Source organism: Macaca mulatta, chromosome 2, assembly GCF_049350105.2.
Source record: "Macaca mulatta isolate MMU2019108-1 chromosome 2, T2T-MMU8v2.0, whole genome shotgun sequence".
Taxonomy (NCBI): Eukaryota; Metazoa; Chordata; class Mammalia; order Primates; family Cercopithecidae; genus Macaca; species Macaca mulatta.
Genome location: NC_133407.1, coordinates 28,672,492 through 28,692,007, shown reverse-complemented (window position 1 = coordinate 28,692,007; position 19,516 = coordinate 28,672,492). Strand labels below are relative to the sequence as shown.

The 19,516-nt window shown below is 40.4% G+C and overlaps 1 protein-coding gene across 1 annotated transcript in view; it reads right to left on the bottom strand.

Annotated features, from left to right (window-relative positions):
• Positions 1-4,778: 4,778 nt before the first annotated feature.
• The window catches only part of EFHB (EF-hand domain family member B), a 59,657-nt gene continuing 44,919 nt past the window's right edge, over positions 4,779-19,516 (bottom strand). Inside the window, exons 10-13 of the mRNA XM_001088383.5 lie at positions 13,702-13,909; positions 9,663-9,875; positions 7,800-7,981; positions 4,779-5,112 (exon numbers count right to left, since the gene is read on the bottom strand). Of these exons, the coding sequence (XP_001088383.4) occupies positions 4,939-5,112; positions 7,800-7,981; positions 9,663-9,875; positions 13,702-13,909 (777 nt within the window). The 3' untranslated portion in view covers positions 4,779-4,938. The remainder of the gene's footprint in view (positions 5,113-7,799; positions 7,982-9,662; positions 9,876-13,701; positions 13,910-19,516) is intronic.

The window sequence follows — 19,516 nt, the reverse complement described above, 5'->3', positions numbered from 1 at the left end:
TATATTTTGTTTGTGATGGTAGTTACACAATCCATATGCATTTGTCAACACTCATAGAATTGCACACTAAAAAGGGTCCTTTTTACTGTGTGTAGATGATACCTCAATAACCCTATAAAAAAATCAATACGCAATTTTTAAATTTGTCACAACATCAAAAACATACCTAGGAATAAATCTAATGCAAGAGGTACAATATCTCAACATGGAAAACTAAAAAGCAATAAAGAAAAGCTAAATAAATGTATGCGTGTACCATATTTAGTGTTTGGAAGTCAAAACATTGAAAAAAAAAAAAAGCCAACTTCCCCAAATTGATCTGTAGATTCAATGCAATCACAATAAAAATCCCAGCAGATTGTGTGCATGCTTAAAAAAAAATAGAATGAGAGTCTGTGCTTCAAGTCTGAAACAAGTGATAGAAATGCCATGATAGCAATAAGTCAATGGGAATTGTCAAATCTATCAAAATCAACAAAGGACAACCAATTAAGAAAAACAGGAATTACGGAGACGAGAAAAAAAAAAAACAAGAAGAGGTCAATACAATGCTTATATAAATAGATGGAGAAACACTATTACTTAGAAGTGGCTGAGATGAGCCGAGACCTAAACTAGGCACCTTGATTAATATTTACTAAGCTAAACGGGTGCTGGTTACTTATATATCCATTATCTCCATAGCCATTGAAATAAACTTACAAGTTGAAAAGGCAGCCATTATCTCCATTTTATAAATACAAAAGACACAGTTTCGTAAGGTTAGATGTCTTTATAAGGTTGTAAGTGCAGTGAATGACAAATTTATTACTCACATCTAATGCTCTCAGTTTGCTTCTCAGGAGGGGTCCGATTGGTGATCTATAATTACTAAGCACTTTGCAGTTTGACTAAGTAAAATATGAAGGCTGAAAGACTGCATCATGCTAGGAACTACAACTTTTGCAAATGGGAATCAAGAAATCAGCATTACTTATATGATGTAATACAATTTGGGAAGGAGGTATCATAGCAAATAGAAAAAAAGTAAATGATGAATTAGAAATCACTGAAGCATGAAACTTGATTGAAATTACAGTTCTTCAGACTTTATTAACACAGCCAAAGGTAAGAAATGTACATGACAAGATGTTAATATTCTATGTGAAAAAAAAGTTGCTAGCATCATGCACCTTGCAACATCCTTAGCACCATGTTGAGACATACAACTTTTTTTTTTTTAGTCTATGTGGCGCAATGCATCTGGTTTCACAGACCACTGGCTTTTTGCTGAGCCGCACTCAAGGATGACTGTGGCTATGGTAGCTAGGTTCACACGTTAAAGGCTGCTTCTTCCGTAACAGGACGGTGTATGTAAATAGCATCAAGCAAACAGCAGAGATGCTGGCCTTAATGAAAGATAAGCTGGAAAGCTACCAATTGCTCAGACATTAGGAAAGACAACCTTCAAAAAGATCCAAGAGGGCTTTGGTGAAGTTCTCAGGCAGACATCTAGCAGCCAATGCCAGCCAGCAGGCCTATAATAGGCATAGGAGACCTCTGGGTGCTGCCTGCTCCAACTTAACTGTAAATTGCAGCTAGAGCACTAGGCATACTCTGTAGATGGCAGTGATCTGAGCTAATGGCTGGCTGCCATGACCCAGTAAAAAGTAACTGAGGCAAAAATCTGATTTTAGAGAAGAGAGTATTTCCATGTATCCAAATCTTCTAGACACTAAGAGGCAAAGCTTTTAAATGATGCCAGTTCAGCTACCCTAATTTTTATTAAAAGGCTCAATTTTTTTTTTTTTTTTTTTGAGACAGAGTCTGGCTCTATCGCCCAGGCTGGAGTGCAGCGGCGCGATCTCAGCTCACTGCAAGCTCCACCTCTCGGGTTCACGCCATTCTCCTGCCTCAGCCTCCTGAGTAGCTGGGACTACAGGGGCCCGCCACCACACCCGGCTAATTTTTTGTATATTTAGTAGAGACGGGATTTCACTGTGTTAGCCAGGATGGTCTCCATCTCCTGACCTCGTGATCTGCCCGCCTCGGCCTCCCAAAGAAAAGGTTCAAACTTTTAAACCGGGTTTGCCCAGATAAGCAGCGCTAGGTCCCTTGCCCCAAAGCCATTCTGCATTCAGGGCAGGAAGCTAACCCCTCAGTCAGCTAAACTGGAATTCGTGTGGCTCAAGGATCACCTCCATCACATGTGCCACTTTGATTCTAGCTGGTTTAACTCACAGAAGAAACCTTAACAGGAGGTAGGTTTCTGAATCCTAGGCAATTCCAAAACAAGAAGCAATGGAAGCAGCTCCTAGGCACAGAATTGAAGGGGTGCACTTAAAAAGAATATTGACAATAGGCTGCTAAATAGCACCTGCACTCTATTCAGTCCCTAGCATCTCAAAGAATAATGAAAAGTATAAAATAGGCTGAGTGGGGAAGAGAGATACTTCATAATAAAAAGTAATGACCAGCCAGGCACAGTAGTTCACACCTGTAATCCCACCACCTTGGGAGGTCAAGGCGGTGGATCACCTGAGGTCAGGAGTTTAAGACCAACCTGGCCAATATAGTGAAACCCCATACCTACGAAAAATACAAAAAATTAGCCCATCATGGTGGCACACGCCTGTGAGGCACAAGAATCACTTGAACCTAGGAGGGAGAGGTGAGCTAAGATCGCACTACTGCACTCCAGCCACGGCAACAGAGTGAGACTCCATATCAAAAAATAATAATAATAATGACTGGGCTGCTGTCCAAAATTTCTAAATTGCAAGAAGGAAATAATGTTTTAAATGTCATGCCCCAAAAAGAGAAGACAGTATACATAAAGTAGATTTTTAGGTCAGATATAGTAAATGCATAGTATCAAAATTAACTTCATTTCTCCCAAATTAGTTTAAGTCCATAGGTCATAAATTCTAGCTAATGCACACATATGAGCATCTTGGTAAGGCTCAAATCAAGATTTTCTCCATCTCCCTCCTTCACTCAGATACCATGTAATTTCTTCTGTGGCTTCGGTGACATACAGATACTGGGTTGTAGAAACACAATTTTTGCTGAGAAAATTGCTCTGAGATAACTGCTTTCAGAGCTAAGAATTGGCTTATTTCCTAAATTTGGTGGAAGCTGTGAAATCTTGTATATCTTGTTACATCTTTGACTTCCTAAAATTGAAGCTCAGCGGAGGCTTCAGTTAAGCAACTATGACTTTAAGAGCCAGGATGGAATTATTGTCTTCCCAGTGAGAAGCAGCTCTAGACGCAGCTGCTTAAAGGAACCACACCTCTCCCCAGGTCTTCCAAACACCTTGGCTGAAACTCGGCAGAAGCAGAAAAAAAGGGAGACATAATTTCCTTGGATTTTTAACTCACTGGACACTAGATAATTTGATTTCAGTCTTGAATTACTTTGAATTTTATCTTCAGATTTTAACTGGCAGGGAAATTTAACATTTGGGTATTATTTATTCCTGTGAATTTGACACTAGAAAGTTTATTCAAATTTTATCATCTTCATGTTTATCATCTTTATGCTGGCATTTTATTACCAGCGTATCTTATTTATTCTCATTCTAGAATTCTCATTGTAGAATCCCTTATACACCATGTTGGACAACGTGGCTGGGCATAAGTTGGAATGAGAGATAGAATAAAAAGATAACTTTTTTATTTGTCAATGGAGTTTCCTTGAAGTTGAAAATGTACAGTTCTGACCCATTTTATAGCCTACCAGGGACAAAATACAAAGAACTCACCAGAGATAGGAGGAGGATACACAACAGAACCTCAATTGGTACTTTTAGAGTAGATTTTGGAAAGTGAATCAGGACCATCCCGAATGATGTCTTACCTCCTCCCTTAGGGGGAATGGCCCCATGCCTGCTTGACCATAGTTCAATGACTTAAGCCAAATGTGTTAAGAAAGCATGAGTTTAGAGATCATTTGGAAAAGACTGCTTATTCCCCAAACCTTATAATGTTTTCTTTTGTCTTGTTTTTGCTGTCTTAAAAGCTTTAAATTTGTGGTTTTTAATATATGCAAAGAGCTCCTCTAGCTGTATTCTTCATTTGTTCTTTTAAAGAATTAGTTTTTAAAAGACAAGTAACTTTTCAATGAAAAAGGAAATGTAAGGAAGTTAAGACTGCTTTTTTTTTTTTTTTCCTTAAAATTTTTCACCTGTAGCCAGGCGCAGTGGCTCACGCCTGTAATCCCAGCACTTTGGGAGGCTGAGGGAGGCAGATCACGAGGTCAGGAGATCGAGACCAGCCTGGCTAACGCGGTGAAACCCCACCTCTATGAAAAATATGAAAAATTAGCCTGGCATGGTGGCGGGTGCCTATAGTCCCAGCTACTCGGGAAGCTGAGGCAGAAGAATCGCTTGAACCCAGGAGGTGAAGGTTGCAGTGAGCCAACATTGCGCCACTGCACTCCAGCCTGGACAACAGAGTGAGACTCTGTCTCAAAAAAAAAAAAAAATTCACCTGTAGTTCCATGCACAAGAGCCAGCTTTTAGTCCACTACACAAACATGAATCTCTCTACTCTTGGTGTGTTACGACATTTTAATCACCTGTGACAGAAACTGCAGCCCACGTTGGCTTAACCAACAAAGAAAATTAAACTTGGCATCACAAATCACACTACGAATTCGGATGGCCCACTAAAATGGATGGAATTCTTAGGCCTACAAAACTTCTAATATCATTCTGAACTATGTCTTCGCTGGGGCTGCATGTTAACCCTTCAATCACTTGTCAAGCTCTTAGGTGCTTTATGGAAAACAATAAATTTTAAAATCCAAAATCTAATTTATTAGCAACACATACAGGCATATGAGTCTTACCACTGTGATTGCTGAACTCTAACGTAATATCTAAAGCCAGAATGGACTGAACATTTTAGATAAACACAGTTAATAATTCTTTTGCTTGAATGAAGTCCAAAAATATCACATGGGTGTTTTACACTTGATCCTGTCTGCATGCCGCAGCTCATCTAGAACATTTCTGATGTTCTCAACACAAACTTCTCCTCTGTGATGCTTTTTTGATGCAAGATTCCATACATTTTCAAATTCTTCATCAGAAAGCTTGACACCAATGTTACACAATATCTCTGCAATCTAGAAAAAGGCATTTAAAATAAATAGGTCATTATTTATATGTTTTAAAATTTGTAATGAAAAATACCTTTATAATATCTAAGACTATGGATATTTTTTCCAAAAAAGTATGTGTGTGTATATATTTGTGTGTGTGCATGTGCTTGTGTATATATATATATATATATATAAAAAAAATAAGGAAATATCAAAATTCTAATGCTGTCAGCTCATGAATTATTTTGTTATTATAAACATGAGGGTGTTCAAATACACTAGCCAATATATAAAGTTACTTTCAACTTTAAATGTCTCATTATTTTAAGGAGAGGTAGCAAAATTCAAGTAAAAAGGGTGAAAAAAGTAAAGAAGACTTGCTAGGTTTGAGTTTCATTTCAATCATTTATTGTCATTTTGGTCTTGTGTATGTAACCTAAGCCACTTGAACATTAGTTTTGTTTGTTTATTTATTTATTTATTTATTTTTGAGACAGAGTCTCACTCTGTTGCCCAGGCTGGAGTGCAGTGGCGTGATCTTGGCTCACTGCAGCCTCTGCCTCCTGGGTACAAGTGATTCTCCTGCATCAGCCTCCTGAGTAGCTGGGATTACAGGTGTGTGCTACCACACCTGGTCAATTTTTTTCTATTTTTAGTAGAGATGAAGTTACACCATGCTGGCCAGGCGGGTCTTGAACTCCCGACCTCAGATGACCCACCCACCTCAGCCTCCCAAAGTGCTGGGATTACAGGCATGAGCCACTAGGCGTGGCCAAGTTTTCTATTCTTTATAATACGAACATTTATGAAATGTATCTAACTGGCCTGTTGGAACTTGAACTACGTGTGCAAATGGCAGACAGATAGTGTACCCATGATTAAGAGAGTACACTAAAAGCGGAGCACACTGAAAACCAGCAACCTTTGGTTACTAATAATCCCTCTACAGTGATAATTATTAAAACAGATGAAGGTGGGGAAAAACATGCTTCTTATGTCTTAAGAAAAATATAAGAAAAGAAAGTAAGAACTAGTAATGGGAATAAAATATGTGAAAACAAAATTTTTAAATGAAACTAAATTTAAAAGAAGCAGCATTTACTATGAAGCATTCAGGAAAAAAAAAGGGGGGGGGAATGAAAAGGTTAGACAGCGAATAGCCAAAGAAATAAAATAGTTGCCGAATACATCTATTAAACAGAATCTCAACAATTAATCCCCTAGAAATGATGTACCCTTGTGGGAAATTAGTGTAATTAAATACAAATTAAGTACTATTCAAATACAAATCGAATTCTGAAATTCAGAAGAGCAGAGCTGCTAGCAACTGCAGCTATAAAGCAAAAACACAATACCCTATGCATAGCTGGTAGTTCCCCACCCACTGGTAGTTTAAAAAGGCCCCTGCAGAGTGAGCTCCGGAATGGTTTGAGTCAGTCTTGAGCATCCCCTACCTTCTCCTCTGCTTCCTCCCCTACTCCTTGGGAAACTTTGCTCCAGTGGTTTGGCATTCTATCAGTAGTATGCTGACTACCTAACACGTCTACTGAAATCTATCCATCCTCAAGTCAACGTTATTATTCCAAGCAGGTCTTTGACTTCTTACTTTTTGCCTAGAATTGTGGGATAAAGGATGACTTCCTAGTTAAAAGAATGTTTAGGCATTATGAAACAAGCAGGAGATTTCTGTTTCTTTTGGAAACCCTAAAGTTCTATTTCATAGGCCTTTTAGAGCGATTGAGGGAAGTGAAAACACAATCAGGAGGTTTTCTTCTTCGATCCGCAGGACAGATACCGGGTTCCTCCTTTGGAGCCAGGCATCAGCCTCTGTCTCCCCTTCCTCTCTGCCCTGCCTCCATGTGAAAGAATTGCTGGAATGCATCTGCCATTAATTCGGTTAGTATTTAATAAGTTTCCAAGCCATCAATCCTTCATCTGAAGTCCAAGAAGGCATCGTATGTCTTTTCCTATATCATTTCTAGCTCCAGCTATGAAGGTTCTGAAGAAGCAAGTACTCCCTGAATTACACCTGCTTTCCATAAGCACAGATGTAGACAGGCTAGTCTAACTGAGCACTGCTATAAATCTCTAGCCCTCAGCACCCCAGTGGCTATTCAGACCTAGCCGGTTCTATAACCCTGGCTTTATAACCCATCTACAAAGAGGATCATCTCGGATATGGCATCATGTTTTCTGAGTCAAAAATAAATAAATAAATAAATAAATAAATAAGACAGATGTATGACCTTACCTGCGGTGTGGCAACAAGACAGAATATTTTAAATCAATGCTTGTCACAGATAATCTGAGACATATGATACCAGTGGACAAGAAGGGTGGCAGAGTGACCATCTTCATGCCCACTCTTAGTTCTAGAGGCCCAAGGCCATCGGGATGCTTACATAAGGAAGGGATTGATCCTGTTCCTTTTCTCAACTAGAATAGTATCAAATGTTTTAGAAAAATATTTTTCTTCTTTACATGGACCATATTGAATGTACAATATGAATTTACTATTCCTGTCACAGTCTAAATTCTACCTCAAGAATTGTACCAGATGTCACAACCAAGTTGAGCATTATTCATCAAGAATCCTATACTTGGGGATCCTGTAGACTTTTGTAAATACAAAAACCCAAGTTTTGAAAAGTCTAAAAGAGTAGTCGTTGATAGATCAAACATTTCCATTTTTGTATGCTCGTATGTGATACCTCTTCTTTTGATCTGGTCTTGAAGAAGTCTCTCTCAAACACTCCTTTCTGGGCAAAGACGGTAGGATATAACAGTGAATACGCACCACCTTCTTCACCATAATTACTTCTGTCACTGATGCGACGAATTCGGGGAGCAGGAATGTCAGATCGAATGGTTGGAACTCCATAAATAGGGTAACCTAGGTCATTGATGAGGAAAGAAAACCGACATTCTAAAACAAAGCTGTGTAACACAGCCACCAGTCACATGTGCATACTGAGCACTTAAAACGTGGCTAGGAAGAATTTTGGTGTAATCCAAATGTAAAATTCAAACATTTTAGTACAAAAAAGCAAAATATTTAATAATTTTTATATTGATTAGTTATTGAAATAATATTTTGAATATATATAGTATTAAAATAAATTTCACCTGTTTCTTTTTTTTTTAACATGGCTTTTTTTTTTTTTTTCTTTTTCTTTTTCTTTTTTGAGACAGAGTCTCACTCTGTCACCCAGGCTAGAATGCAGTGGCCTGATCACAGCTCACTGCAGCCTTGAACTCCTGGACTCAAGTGATCCTCCCACCTCAGCCTCCCAGGTTGCTGAGACTACAGGAGTTTGCCACCATGGCCAGCTAATTTTTGTAATTTTTGTAGAGACAGAGTCTCACTATGTTGCCCAGGCTGGTCTTGAACTCCTCACTTCAAGTGATCCTCCCACCTTGGCCTCCCAAGGTGCTGGGATTACAGGCATGAGCCACCATGCCCAGCATGATTTTCTTTAATGCTAAAAAGTTTGTAAATGCACAGATGACTTCAATTTTATTTCTACTGGACAACACAGTGTAAAGAGAGTAACAAGATTTCATTACTCTAGAATATATAGCATGTCTATAAAAATCCAGTTGAGAAAAATATGTAAATCCTCAGTCATGTCCTTATTCCAATGATGTGATCTTGATCAACATAAAATAGTTTTTCTAAATCACCAATATTCATCATGCTTCATATTGATATATGGATGTTATAGGTTGAATTGTCTCCTCCCAAAACATATATGGTGAAGTCCTAACCTCCACTACCTCAGAGTGTGACGTTATTTGGAAATAAGGTCATTTCAGGTGTAATTAATTAAGATGACGTCACACTGGAGTATGGTGGGCCCCTAACCTAATATGGCTAGAGTTCTTGTAAAACGGAGGAATTTGGACACAGACATGAAAATGGGGAGAACACCACATGAAGATGAAGGCAGAGATCAGGGTGATGCTGAAGGAGCCAAGTGGTGCCAAAGACTGCTAGTAAATCATCAGAAACCAGGGGAGAGGCATGGACAGATTCTCCTTTACAGTCCACCAGAGGAACCAATCCTACTGACACCTTGCATTTCAAGCCTCCAGAACTGTGAGACCATAAAATTCTGTTAAGACACCGGTTTGTGGTGCTGTGATATAGCAGCCCCAGCAAACTAACATGGGGAATGAATATGCAGAGAAATGTTATGTAAAAGTTCTTTAAATATTTGAAGGCAGATATGTATGGAGCTAAGAATCATATGGTTTTAAAATCATCTAATATTAATACTTGGTGGAATCTGAATTACTACGATGTATAACATTCGATGTTCTGATCTATAATGGTTTCCATTTCATTAATATGCAAAGAATCGTTTTACTTTGGTCATCATTGGCAATTCAGTTCAATCAACATTTATATGTGGGCCTCTCCTCCCCAGGTAGTTAGAATACGAATTAAATGCAAGGTACAAGGCTTTAAGAAACTTAGTCTAAGGAGAAAGGCAGGGGACAATGCAAGGACAAAGGACAGTTTGCTTCCACGTTTGTTGATGCTTTTGAAACTTGACAAATAAGTGACATACAAGTAGCAGGAACGGCTCCTACAACTGCATTGATCTCAGAAGAAGTTGTCTTATAGTAGTTGGAAACTTTATCACTTGGTCTCAGAAGTGTCCGAAGAGTCTTTTCTGTGCTCCCTGGTTCTTTTAAGACAATATCTTCTGGCTTTATGAGGAGAGCTGGTTCAGGTTCTTCAACATTAGCCTCAGTAGGGTTTACACAATCTGGTTTTCTACCTTTAAGAAAAAAAAAAAAGGAAAGAAAAAATGCAGGAATACATTACTACTTAGTGCTTGCTGCTCTGCAACAGGATAAGTTTTCCCATCTAGTTTCCTCTTGCAAATGGAAACAGCTGGCATGACCCCTCCACTGACCCAACACCCAACTGTGGAAGAGTAAGTTCAGGCCAATGTCATACACCAAGAAATCTGAACATGGCCTAATGTTTTCTTCTGCCACTCTACTCACTTCATTCTAGAATAAAGCTTTGAAATATGAGAGACCAAATGTAAACATAGAATCCATTCATTTCTTTTCTTAAAAAAAAAAATAGAGCAGGCGGGCATGGTGGCCCACACCTGTAATCCCAACACTTTGGGAGGCCGAGGGGGGGGGCGCAGATCACCTGAGGTCAGGAGTTCGAGACCAGCCTGGCCAACATGATGAAACCCCGTCTCTACTAAAAATATAAAAATTGGCGGACGTGGTGGCGGGCGCCTGTAATCCCAGCTACTCGGGAGGCTGAGACAGGAGAATTGCTTGAATCTGGGAGGCGGAGGTTGCAGTGAGCCGAGATTACGCCATTGCACTCCAGCCTGAGGGACAAGAACGAGACTTCGTCTCAAAAAAAAAAAAAAAAAAAGTGTATTTTAATATTTAACTTGAACTACAGAGTTTTTCCTAGCACTATGCCCTAGGGAGAAATAAGACAAGACATGCTTGTAGTTGAAAATTCCACACGTACTTGACCGGGGGGAGCGTGCATTACAACATCGAGATGATAAGAACGCACTATGAGCTCAAGAACTGTTTCTACAACTAATTCCTGACAAGTCAGTGTACAAAAGAAAACCCTGAGATAGAACTGAAGTTGTAAGACTCTGTCTTCCTTTGCAGATTTGCTTTGCTGAGTCAATTCTGAAATTTAGGAATAAATTCCTGCAATCTTTTTCCGATCTGGTTACTACATATGTACCACTAGAGAGCGCTGTGGTGTTTCCATCTTCAGAAAAATTCTAAAGGTTCTGGGGGAGCCCAAGTAAGGGTTGCAAAGGCAAGTGGCCTGCTGGTATTAGAGAAGGGTGGATACCCTGGCAAACTAGAAAAGACTTACCTCTCTGAAGAACGCATTCTTCCCCACAACCCCACCTCTCCCCACACTCAGTTCCTGCCAATGGCTGCTATGAAAATGCTCAGGCCTACCGTTCCAGATCCTCTAATCCTCCACCTCACCAAAAGTGGAAATCTGGACAAAGTTTGAAAAAGAATTTCTCAAAAAAATTGAAAGATTACTTACCCATTTTTCTTCAAAAGTCAACAGTAAGATAGAATTTGATATCAGAAAAATTTTGGCAGAACATTCCCGGGCCCCCTCTAGACCTAGTGACCACAAACTTAACAGTTTCTACCCTAAAATCATACAAGATGAAAATCCTCAAAAACTCTATTGAAAATGGCTGAAGAAATTAGGATCCAAAACCAGAAACAATTCGAAGAATTATCTGGTCTGAAATAAGCTTTTCGTTCTACCATTACTTCATGAGTTGTGCCAAGAAGGAAGCTCTGTCAGCCCGTTGATGAAAGAGTCGGAGTACAGCTGTTTTCTATAAAAAGCTTCATTAGGTAGGGAAGATTCTGATGCCTTCCTAGTGGATAGAATAGAAAGGCTAACCCATAAGGGCTCGCATCATCAGGAGAGATCAAAATTTGGTTTTGACTTCACAGAAAGGCATGACTCAAGAGTAAAAGTGAAAATAGTAGTTATCTCCACTTTTTAGAAAAGAGACATTCCAAGAGGAAATAAAAATGTAAACATCTTTTTAAAAAGTTGAACCTCTAATAATTAAGATACAAAAATTAGGGTAGGCCGGGTGCAGTGGCTCATGCCTGTAATCCCAGCATATTGGGAGGCCGAGGAGGGAAGATCCCTCAAGCCAGGAGTTTACAACCAGCATGGGCAACACAGCCACTCAAGAGGCTGAGGCAGGAGAATCACCTGAGCCCAGGAGTTCAAGGCTGCAGTCAGCTATGATTGCACCACTGCACTCCAGCCTGGGTAAGTAGAGTGAGACATTGTCTCAAAAAAAAAAAAAAAAAAAAAAAAAAAAGGTAAGGCAAATGAGGTATTATTATAAACCAACTAAAGTACAAGAATGTAAGAATGTTTGAAATAACACTCAATGGTAGTGAGATTGGAGTAAAACCTCACAGACTTAGCTGATAAAATTGCAAATCAGTAAAATCATTTAGAAAAGCAAAATGAAAATAGTTACTTCTGAGACAATAATAACGGTCATAAGAAATGAGAAATAAAAAGCTTTTTGAGATATGATCATTATAACATTGTGCATACTACTTTTAAAATATTAGAAACAGCCTAAATTTCAGAAAGTGAAGAAATGGCTTAGTAAATCATAATATATAAGCATGAGGGAACTGAAATGTAGTTCATAGAAACCAAAAAAGCATTTCTTCATTCCTTAGAAATATGAAAGCTGGCTGGGCATGTTGGCTCATATCAGTCATCCTAGCACTTTGGGAGGCCAAGACAGGAGGATCACTTGAGGCCAGGAGTTCAAGGCCAGCCTAGGCAACATGGTGAAACCCTGTCTCTGCTAAAAATACAAAAAAATTAGCCAGGCATGGTGGCACGCACCTCCCGTAATCCCAGCTACTCTGGAGGCTGAGGCACAAGAATCACTTGAGCCCGGGAGGCAGAGAGTGCAGTGAACCGAGATCACACCACTGCACTCCAGCCTGGGTAACAGAGCAAGACCCTGTCAAAAAAAAAAAAAAAAAAGAAAAAGAAAGAAGAAGAAGAGAAATGTGAAAGCTAAATTTTAAAAAGCCTTATATAGTACGTTCAGTGTTATTTTAGACATGCTTAAAATATGTACATGTACACGTATGTATATATGTATATCTATACATGTAATGATACAAGAAGATAAAATGTAGGCCAGAGGTATCCAACCATGTGCCTTCCCTGGGCCTCACTGGAAGAAGAAGACTTGTCTTGGGCCACACATAAAATACATTAACAGTAAGGACAGCTGATGAGCTTGAAAAAAAACTGCAAAAAAACTCACAGCGTTTTAAGAAAGTTTACAAATGTGTGTCGGGCAGCATTCAAAGCTGTCTTGAACCACGGGTTAGGCAAGCTTGACGTCAACATCATAATATTTGAATCAAAAGTAAAGATTATGCTGTTTTTCCTTTTTATACAAAATTTTTAAAATCTAATTTTGTGTCAAATTCTGTGTTTCTGGGGAAAGGGAACTAATTACTCAGATAATCATTTTTAAACAGGTTTCTGAGAATCTGTCTTTCATATTTTGAGCTTCTGTGTAAGTTTTGTGCTTTTAATGTTTTTGAATAAATAATACATGGTTCCAAACTCAAAAGATACAAAAACATAGGTTAAAAAGTGAGTCTCATTGCCACACTGTCCCTCAGCCATCCAACTGCCTCTTCCTGGAAATAATAAATGTTATTGATTCTTTCCTACACTACCACAGATAGTCTATGCACAAACAAGCAAATAAACACTATGTATATGTGTATATTTTTATTTTTCATATAATATTAAAGTTGAATATAGCTGAGCTCCTAGCAAAATTAAAATACAGAAGTCCATTTAAGAATTCAGTAAATGGCTAAGCATGCTGGCTCACACCAATAATCCCAGCCCTTTGGGAGGCCAAAGCAAGAGAATCCCTTGAACCCAGGAGTTTGAGACCAGCCTGGGCAACACAGTGAGACCTCGTCTGTATTAAAAATAATAATAATAAACTTTCAATTATTTTGAAAAAATAATTCATCAAACCTTCAAGAATTAAATACCTTTAATAATGACCCTCTCTTCATACTCTTTAAGAAGCATTTTGTCTTTCCAGTTAAGAAAATTTGCAAATTCCAGATAGTTAATGAAGCCATCATTATCCACATCACAGTAGTCAAATAGCTGGTCCAGGAGCTTGTCATCTAAACTCAAGTTGGCCTGGTCACAAGCTTCCTGCAGCTCGGCTTTATCTATCATCCCATCTCCCTTCTGTTATACAGGAAGCAAAAGAACAGAAAATGGGAGTTGTCTTCAAGAGCAGAGTGGGCAACATTATTTAGTTTAAGAAAAAAACTGTTTCATCACATACATTCAAATTTGTCCCAATTTTCACAGAAGAGGAGTCAAATATGCTGTTTAGACCGTGGTAGAGCAGTGTTACCATGATAAGGGCTTGACGTTTCATGTGACCAATGGGGGTGTACTTTTGACAGCTCTCTACAATTGTTTATCCTTACAAAGTTTGTAACACCTTCTGTGTTTTCACCCGGCAATAAATGGTCCTTCATTTCACTGCCTGTTATTGAGGAGAAATTGGGGAGATAGTTGCAGGACAAGTTCACGGAGGTGGGTTCAAAGACAGTTGTCTGGTTTTGATAACACTCCTATGGGCAAGAGGGACATGCTCCCAGTCTGATGGTCAGCCCCACTGTAACAAGTAACACAAAGATTCATCCTGGTAAGTAGGGGGAGGAGGGTGGAGGGAAAAAGTGTCATTTCTTTTCAGACAGCATTTAAAGGCAGAAGTACCCACACTGAGTATGAACAGAGGGAAATGTATAAGGGCTCTCAGCAGAAACTGGCTGATTCACTTGGGAGATGAAGGGGCAGAGCACACAATGCTGGTTAAGGAAGAATGTTAACAACTGGGACATCTTAGCACTCAGCCCCTCCTGCAGTCTATCAAGCCAACCTTAAACCCATTCAGAGATGATGGCAAGGTCCCAGTTTTCTTGTTTGTTTCTGCAGTGGATTCTGGCTGCTATAGGGGAGCTTTGGCCCCCACGAAGAGACTTCCCTGAGAGGAAATAACTCCCAAGAGAAATCATAAATGAGTCACTGCATAGTATTTAAGCTCTTACTGCCCAGGACTGGATTTACAATGCTGGTGGAGGCAATCCCCTAGAGAATGAGAAACTAACTTGATGAATTATAAATTCTTGCAGTCAGACCCACAGCCCTGGAAAACTTCCCTACTTAACCCTTGTATTCAAACAGAATGAGGACTTAAAACATATGATCTTGGCAATAGAGCTGCAAATGCCCTGGATTAAAGTAGACTCCTTTATAAAAGTCTCTACTACAGGCCGGGTGCAGTGGCTCACGCCTGTAATCCCAGCACTTTGGAAGCCTGACCAACATGGAGAAACCCTGTCTCCACTGAAAATACAAAATTAGCCAGGCATGGTGGCGCATGCCTGTAATCCTAGCTACTCAGGAGGCTGAGGCAGGAGAATCGCTTGAACCCAGGAGGCGGAGGTTGCAGTGAGCCGAGATCACGCCATTGCACTCCAGACTGGGCAACAAGAGCGAAACTCCATCTCAAAAACAAACAAAAGTCTCTACTACAACCAAAATGCAAACCCACACTCATCCCTACGTGAAAAGCAATGTGGGATGTGGCCGTTGAATCAAGAGAGCTCCAAAACCGAAACATGCTGTCAATGATAACTTACTGCCTAATACGCAGGGCTTTGTGCGCACTGAGAACACTGGTGGTTTGTTTCATGGAGCTACCATGCCACCATCACGCCACTCAAAATCAAAGTAAATATTTCTTATTTACTGGTGCAAAGCCATTAATCCTTCCCTCCCACAAGCCCTGATCTCAACTGCTTTAGGAAGAAAGATGATTAGAAGTAGGACCAAGGGCTCCAGGTCTTCAAGAGGGATGCATCTGTTCAGTGGGGTGAGATTCTCACATTTTTATGGTTTGGATACAGTTCCGGAAATCGTCATCATAGCCAGTCCTGGGAGAGGGTGGTAGGGAAGGATGTCCGAATTCAATTAATGGGGTTTGGGCAGAGGTTGCAGAGACGAATTAAAGATAACAATGTATTATTGCTATGGCTTCCCAGGCGGAATGTTTAATTGGTATTGATGCTTTCCATGTCTGTATAGTGAATGTTCATATGTGACAGAGGGGATTATCCTGATCAAGAAGAGCCATGTATAGACAATTGTTAGTACCTTTGGGACCCCACAGCCCTAATGACTCCTTTGAGTTATGAGTCTATAACTGGTGGTTTTGCCAATTAGAGCCTCTGGAAAAGAAAGGCAACCTTCACTTGGAGGTGCGCCATGAAGTTTAGGACTCATCGCCTCCCTAACTTAGTTACCAGTAGACCTGTTTTGAAAAGCGGCTATTAGCCTGTCACTGAGCTCTTCTGGAAACCGAACACTAGACCCATGGAGGCCTTCTGACTCGCCAGCCGATAATCATTTTGAGGTGGACCAACTTGGACTCAATGACTAACAGAATGAAAAAGGAGCAAACAAGCCTCATATGTCAAATGGAAATGGCATATTCAAGAATACAGCCAGCCCAACTCCAGTAATATCTCAGCTTTACGTGTAAAAGGGCAGCAATATTTTTGTTGTTATTGCTGCTGCTGCTGCTGCTGCTCCTGAGACAGGTTGTCAATCTGTTGTCCAGACTGGAGTGCAGTGGCAGGATCATAATTCACTGTAGCCTCAAACTCCTGGGCTCAGGTGATCCTCCTGCCTCAGCCTACTGAGTAGCTGGCGCTACCCCTCCTGGCTAATTATTTTTGTTTACTTGTAGAGATGGGGTCTCACTATGTTACCCAGGCCACTTTCAAACTCCCAGCCTCAAACTATCCTCCTGCCTCAGCCTCCCAAAATGCTAGAATTGTAGGTGTGAGCCACCACACTCAGCTGAGAAGTGATCCCTTAGGAAAAAAAAAAAAAAACTTATTCAACACTCTGTCACCTGAAGCAAAGCCACTGGCTCAAGAGGGCCCTCAATTCACAGAACCTCCTCTAAATGCCTGTGCCTGGTTCACTTATAATTTGGCTCAGCTGAAACCTGGTGGTCTTCACTGAGCTAAACTAAAGGCCATTCTCACAGCTCTGGCCAATACTCCCCTTGATAAACCTGTTATATTTTTACTGACTCTCGGGCTGTTGACTGTGGCCTACCTGTTTGATTTGCCACTTGGAAAACAATAGACTAGCAGATTGAAGACACCCCCTTAAGGGACTGCAAACTACAGGATAAAAATTATGGCTAGTGATTGAACTATCTGGGTAGTTCATGTAGATACTCACCATAAGCACGGGAATAATTGGAATCAAGTTGCTGATGAAGCCTGAACCATGTAGATTGCCAACATTGCTGCCTGTACATACGTGACAACAGACCCCCATTACACACAGGGCACAAGGCAAAGGACTCTATGTTTCTAATGCAGAAGCCACCACGACATGCCAAACTTGTGACTGCCAGAAGTTGACTCATTTGTCTCGTGGTGAGAGAGGACACATCCCACATAGGGATCTCCCTCGTGTTCCTGACAGACTGACTATAGTGAACCTCTGACCCCTCCCCCCTCAGAGCTATCAGTGGTGCCACACCAATATTGACACTTATTCAAATTATGGCATTGCCGTTCCAGTCCAACCAGATGGCTCTAGTCCCAGCAGTAGGACCCATAAAGTTAAGTTAATCTGGGTTATGCATTTTGCTTTCTGGAACATTTTCAGTCCGTCAGTGGGGTGCACCCTATAGCAGCACAAAAGCTATTCAGCAATGAGCTATCAGTCAAGGTATTCAATGAACCTTTCTTACTCCCTACCATCCGTTGTCATATGGTATTATTGAGCATTGGAATGGCCTTCTCAACCAGCTCCTGGTGCCCACATTTTAGTAAAGCTGTTTGGTCACTCAATGCAGCTGTCCCCAGAAAGGACTCATTCTATCTCAGCTGCTTCCTGAATAATAATCAGAATAAAAGGGACAGGGGTTAAAAAGACTTCTTTTGAAAATTGGGGTTACTGCCATGACCATTCCTGGACATAGTGCATCTTTTCTCCCCCTAACAGCAATCCCATGGCAGTAGGGTTGGTCCACCCTTTTGGTAGCAACCAGGCATAAAAAGGATTCTAGGAGGTTCAAAGTTAATTCTATTTCAGCCACCTGATTTTCTTGTTGGGTTGACAGTCCTTGATTATAGGATAATAACCACTTGGTTGAGTATACCTCTCAAAAATCAGCATGAGAGCTGGGAGCAGTAGCTTACATCTGTAATCCCAGCAACATGGGAGGCTGAGGCAGGAGGATCACTTATGGCTCAGAGTTCAAGGCTGCAGTGAGCTATGATGGTGCCACTGCACTCCAACCTGAGCAACAGAGTGAGACCCCCATCTCTAAAATAAAATAAAATAATAAAATAAAATCCGTATGTTCCATCCCAGTAGTTGTAACTTCACTTTTTTCCCAATCATATTCTCTATTTTCTTTTTTTTTTTTTTTTTTTTTTTTTTAGATGGAGTCTCACTTTGTCGCCTAGGCTGGAGTACAGTGGTATGATCTCAGCTCACTGCAACCTCCGCATCCCAAGTTCAAGCAATCTCCTGCGTCAGCTTCCCGAGTAGCTGGGATTACAGGCATGTGCCACCATACCCGGCTAATTTTTGTATTTTTAGTAGAGATGGGGTTTCACCATGTTGGTCAGTATGGTCTCGAACTCATGACCTCAGGTGATCAGCCTCCCAAAGTGCTGGGATTACAGGCGTGAGCCACCATGCCCAGCCCATATTCTCTATTTTCACCTAGACCTTTTGTTTGTAAAGGTCAGGTATAACAGGGACCAGGGATTTCTTAGAAACGTTCCAGAGATCTGTTTTATTCTCTTTTACGCCTGACCTTTCCAGACAAAATTTCTAGGTGAAAATAGGAGATAAATGGGAAAAAGGTGAAGTTATAGCTACTGGAATGGGACACCCTGATTTTGTGGCAACAGGGGGAGAGCAGCAACCAAGCTCTTGGAGACAGAACACCTTATACCCAGGATGTTCAGGGGGGTGAGGGACACCATGATATTCTGATTTTCAGCCCACTCCTGAAGACTGCATCATAAGGGAAAATGCCTTGGTGCAGCTCTCTCAAACCGTTGGTGACACCTTAGTTTTAACTGACTGCCAGGCAGTTCTGACCACAATTTGAATGACATCCACCTCAACTTTACCGAGAAATCTATTGGAAACAGCAGAGAATGACCCTAGTTACTGCACCTCCACACTGAACACCTTTGGGTATCTTCCCCAGCCCCAGTGCAGTCATTCCACAAGGGGAGCAAATACCATCAGCTGGTGGCATGGACAGACAGGAAGTTGGACTTACTGACCTCATGCAGCCCCTCCAAAAACAAGGACTATACACAATTATTGAACTTAACTGAGAACCCTATAACCTGGGAGCAAAATGTATTTTAGGAAACTATTCTAGTTTTAAGTTAACAATGTTTACATATTGACAACAAATGTGCTGCTTAAGTGAGCACAAATCTACACATGCTTAATTAGACAATTAATTAAAAGAGAAAATCATCAGCTGACTTGCATTGCTAAGAACATCTGTTATGAATTACATAGTCTATGATAGCTAGGAGCCAAAATCCCTGATTGCAATTCTGAGTTTATCATAGTACTTGGGCCTCACTCTACTTCAGTGTTGTGTTACATATGTTCAACAACTGGCTCTTTGGCAGTGTGGTGGAAGAAAGCCCTGATTTGTAGCAGGTGCTGCTTTCCATGGTGTTCATACTCTCATCATGGTAATTTCTAGCTACCATT